Below are 4997 nucleotides of genomic sequence, written 5' to 3'. Positions count from 1 at the left end.
TTTTTTTTTTTTTTTTTACCTTGAAGTCGCTCATCAGTGAATATTTTGTTTGTTTGGTTCCAGGTACTATCTATAAATATAATTTTTTTCAGTGGTGTGCCTTTGCACTTGCTGTCATTCAAATCACAGAACTGTTGTTCTTCAGTTCTTTTGCGTTTAAAAGATGGCTTGTCAGGGTCATCATTTTTGCCTCTAACATTATTTTGAATCCTTTTTTGCAGATGAAAAGAAATATCTTTTATTGAGATAGACTGAGGTCCAGGAAAAACGAGTGCAACCTAAAACAAAGAAAATTGGGTTAGCAGTGTGCTACTATGATCTTCAAAATATATAAATTTTGATTGACTTAAAATTTTAAGAAAGACATGTTGCATATCTGAGAAACAAGCATTAGGTTGGTTCTATTGTATATGGTTCTTTAATAAGTATGGTAAAGTTTTTGGCTCTCCCCTAGTAATTTATAATCATAATATACTAATTAAAACTATTATTTCAAAATAAGTTATTCACTGACTGATAGATGCCAAGTTAATCATACTTGAAATAAAAAGATTAAATTATATAATTTTTCATAAGATAAAAAGCAAAGTACATGATACTTTGTAAAAGAACCACTGAAAACTGTGCAATGATTAAATGCCATTTGCATCTATATCATAAGCCAAAGATAAAACAAATGATACAGTGAATGCTGGTGAGGAAATGGTGGTTTGAGGGCAGGATTAAATAGCATAACTCTTCATGGAAGCAATTTGACAATTTAAATCAAGAGTCTTAAAATTATTCATACCCTTTGGTTCAACCATTTCATTATGGGAATGTAATAAAATAAACCTAAACACAGACACTTACAATATCTAAGTATATTTATTACAGTGAAAAATTAAAATGAAAAAAAATCTAACTTTCCAGGAAAAATTACATAAGTATGATACCTGTTTTCTTTCAGCACATTTTTACTGAGATTTATATTATTAGAGCTTCCAATGTCTGAACAGCTCCTGGCACAAAGCAGGCACCAAGTAAATATTTGTTAAATGAATAAACGTTGGAGAATCAAGGGAATTTTATCCTCATATGTTTCTTTATTTCCCAAATTTTCTTCAATGAGCATACAAATTTTTAAAATAAAAAGATAAAAACAAAATCATAATAAAATAAAATTAAGTAACAAAAAGTCTTGGTCGGGCACAGTGCCTGTAATCCCAGCACGTTGGGAGGCCAAGGTGAGAGGATCACTTGAGCCCTAGCAGTTCGAGCCCAGCCTGGGCAACATAGTGAGACTTGTCTCTACAAAGAATAAAAACATTAGCTGGGAGTAGTGGTGCAACTCCCATAGCCTCAGCTACTCGGGAGCCTGAGGTACGGGGACTGCTTGGGCCCAGAAGTTTAAGGCTACAGCAAGCTGGGATCATGCCACTGCATTCCAGCCTGGGCAACAGAGCAAAACTCTGTTAAAAAGCAAAAACCTTGAATTTTATAAATTTCAAAGTTGTCAAAGTTTTTAAATATTCATAATACATGTCTATATTTCTCCCTATATCCGGTTAGCAAAGTCCAGAGCTTCTGAATTTTCTTAGATTATAAACATATCACATCTCCTTACAGAACATAGCACTACATTCTATTTAATCAACTTAAATGGAGTCTAGCTGACCAGAGAAGAAACATTTTCCTAGATCCAAAACTCAAATATTATTTACAAACATAATTTTTTATATAAACTCAACCAAAAAAAGATATATAGATATAAACAGAAAAGTAAAAATTTACCAAGTTCTTCCTGGAACAAATGAATACACTAATTTCTAATTTTGTTTCTATATTAGCCACACCAACAAATGGCCTCCAAGAGACCAAAAGGCTTTTACATGCTTCTTTTAGTACCCAAGGCCTAATTTTTTGAGACACATTGTAAAATTACTTTTCTCCAAGAAGACCCATAATATCTCACCAATGTGACAATTCCAACTGGGTGAAAACCAATTAAGAATCTAAAAATGACCAAGGAAGGCCTCTGAGCAGCTGAAAGAAATGTTATAAAGGCTATGCACTAAAGTTCTTAATTTAGGAGGATTCCTGAATATCCTAACTCAGTCTTTCTTCTTTTAGAGAAATTCCAACAATATTTGTAATCTGGTTTCCCAGTTTGCATCAAATTAGATCATCTATATGTAGCACAAACAGGAGAAGGAGAAGAGAAAAAGTAAAAGCAGGCACAATAATATTGGCAAGGAGTAAAAACCTGAAGAAATAAGGCAGAAGAGCTATAAAATGCAGACTCAAAAACACATAGCAGTCTAGAATCATCTGATCTTTGAAGATATCAATGAAATAAACTGTATATTGTCTAATGCTACCTAAGCATAATTCTTTATTAAGAAAAATATTAAATTATGTTTGAGTAAGATCAGAAAGGCAATGGAGGTTAAAATTCATTTGTATATCCAACGTGAAGAGTTATAAAAACTAAGTTGCCTACTTCATGGTCCTTTTCTTCATATTCTGGAATACAAGGATACGTGTAAATGTTTACAAATTCAGGTGCTAAGAGTTTTGCATGTATAGCAGTACTTTTGCCATCTGTTTCATTTGGATGTTTAATGATGTCAATCTTCAATGGAAGCTAAAGGTAAAAAAAAAAGGACAAATAAAAAATATATAAACATTCTAATTTTTATGTTAATAAAAAGGGTCTTTAAAGCTAAATAGGAAGCTTACAATAAATTTCTATAAATACACATACGGTTTAAAAGATATACCAGAATATTAAGAATGGTGATCGTTACAAAACCAACCCAAATTTCTTCCTTGGCATTGTTAATCATGTATTAGGACAACTATTTTCAACTCATTTAACATAGAATCTTCTCCTAAAGCAAAGCTCCAATGTCATTTTCATTTAAGGTATATTAACTCCAATTCTTTGCATTTCACTATATGTGCCAAGGACATTTTTATAAATCCTATAAACTCTAGGTTTGCCTATTTTATGCTATTTTATTTTATTTTTATTTCTTTATCTTGAGATGGACTCTCACTCTGCCACCCAGGCTAGAGTGCAGTGGTGTGATCTCGGCTCACTGCAACCTCCATCTCCTGGGTTAAGCAATTCTGCCTCAGCCTCCCAAGTAGCTGGCATTACAGGCACCTGCCACCATGCCCAGCTAATTGTTGTATTTTTTTAGTAGAGATGGGTTTTCACCATGTTGGCCAGGTTGGTCTTGAACTCCTGACCTCAAGTGATCCACCTGTCTCAGCCTCCCAAGCGTTCAGATTACGAGTGAGCCACCATACCCGGCCTCTTATGTTATTTTAAAAGGAAATGTAAGTTTGGGCAAAAAGTTTCAGATCTAAAATTCAGTTGAAATTCTGTTACCTTATACATACTTTCAAGTCAAAACTGATATCCTTTGCAGGAAACATCGTGATTTTCGGCATCACATTTTCAACAGCACAAATTAAATAATTATCAATTAAAAAATAGTAACAATAGGTCTAAGAGGTGTAATCTTTATATCACAAAACTCTCTTCAAAATCATGTTGCCTAAATAGTCCCCATTCTTTCTGGCACCAAGAAGGACTGGTTTCTTGAAAGACAATTTTTCCATAGACCAGGGTTAGGAGAGAGGGTTTGGGGATGATTCGAGTGCATTACACTTATTGTGCACTTTATTTCTATTATTATTACATGATAATATATAATGAAATAACTATACAACTCACCATAATGTAGAATCAGTGGGAGCGTGAGCTTGTTTTCCTGCAACTTGATGGTCCCATCTAGGGGTGATGGGAGACAGTGACAGATCTTCAGGCATTAGATTCTCATAAGGAGCGTGCAATCTAGGTCCTTTGTATGCACAGTTCACAACAGGGTTCATGCTCCTATGAGAATCTAACACTGCCGCTGATCTGACAGGAGGCAGAGCTCAGGTGGTAATGTGAGTGATGGGGAGTGACTGTAAATACAGACAGAGACTTTGCTTGCTCTCCAACAGCTCACCTCTTCGTGTGTGGCCTGGTTCCTTAGGACTGGTACTGGTCTGTGGTCTGGGGATTGGGGACCCCTGTTGCCTAAGTATCTCCCTTAAAGTTTCATGATTTGTTATAGATGTTGTCTGTAACATGTCTCTATACAAAAATAATATTCTCTTGGATTTCTTAAATTACATTTTTCTTATTTCACTTTGGCTTTTTGGTTTAGCTCTCTTTGTAATGCTTATACAAGCACTGCATTCAGCCATGATTATGAAAAAAATGCTAGGTCACATCTCCCTTACTGTATATAAGAAACCCTCTGGAGATGTGTTCTTGACTTCAGCTTTTAAATGACCTTTTGTTTTATTTAGTAGTTCCCACCATCTCCAAGTTCCCATCCCATACTAAATAAGTAGGATTCTAGGAATTTACCCTGGAGGACAAAACTATTTTTCTTACGTCTTAAACTGTACATATTTAAAGTGTACAATCTAATAAGTTTTAACATACATTAAATCCTTGAATCCATTGCTACAGTCAAAATAATGATTTGCCATTATCAAGTCTTCTCATGCTCTTCTTCCTTCTCCTCTCACCATCAACCACGGCCCTCCTCAGGCAATCAGTAATCCACTGCCACTATAGTTTGTACTTTCTAGAATTTTATATAAATGAAATCATACAATGTACACTCTTCATTTGACTTTAGCTAAGAATAGTTATTTTGAGGTTCTTCCATGTTGTGTGTGTGTCATTAGTTCCAAAACTATTTTTGAATGGAGCAGCTACTAAATAATTCCAATTTCAAATTTTTTCTTCCTGGACAATTATGTTGGGGACAGAACAGTAAAAATAACACACCCCAGGAGGACCTTGGCCTACAAATAGTTTTCAATTAGGGTTTCAAACACTGTATCTCCTACTCTCCCCGCTTGGGCCTAGCAATCATTTATAAGTTAGGCCCAATGATCATTTATAAGTTAGGCCCAATGATCATTTATAAGTTAGGCCCAAT

At 34.6% G+C, this 4997-nt stretch overlaps 1 protein-coding gene across 1 annotated transcript; it reads right to left on the bottom strand.

Moving 5' to 3' along the window:
* Nucleotides 1-19: 19 nt before the first annotated feature.
* LOC116272909 (DTW domain-containing protein 1-like) lies at nucleotides 20-3441 on the bottom strand (the record flags this gene model as incomplete). Its single annotated transcript, XM_031661804.1, has 3 exons — nucleotides 3391-3441; nucleotides 2483-2626; nucleotides 20-278 (listed from the first exon to the last, which is right to left on the bottom strand). Coding segments are annotated over exons 1-3 (454 nt in total), but the record flags the coding sequence as incomplete, so codon positions are not given.
* Between the last annotated feature and the right edge of the window lie 1556 nt (nucleotides 3442-4997).

The sequence above is a fragment of the Papio anubis genome, unplaced genomic scaffold, assembly GCF_008728515.1.
Source record: "Papio anubis isolate 15944 unplaced genomic scaffold, Panubis1.0 scaffold2519, whole genome shotgun sequence".
NCBI classification, from domain to species: domain Eukaryota; kingdom Metazoa; phylum Chordata; class Mammalia; order Primates; family Cercopithecidae; genus Papio; species Papio anubis.
The sequence above is the reverse complement of the archived record's forward strand: the minus strand, read 5'-3'. Positions and strand labels throughout refer to the sequence as shown.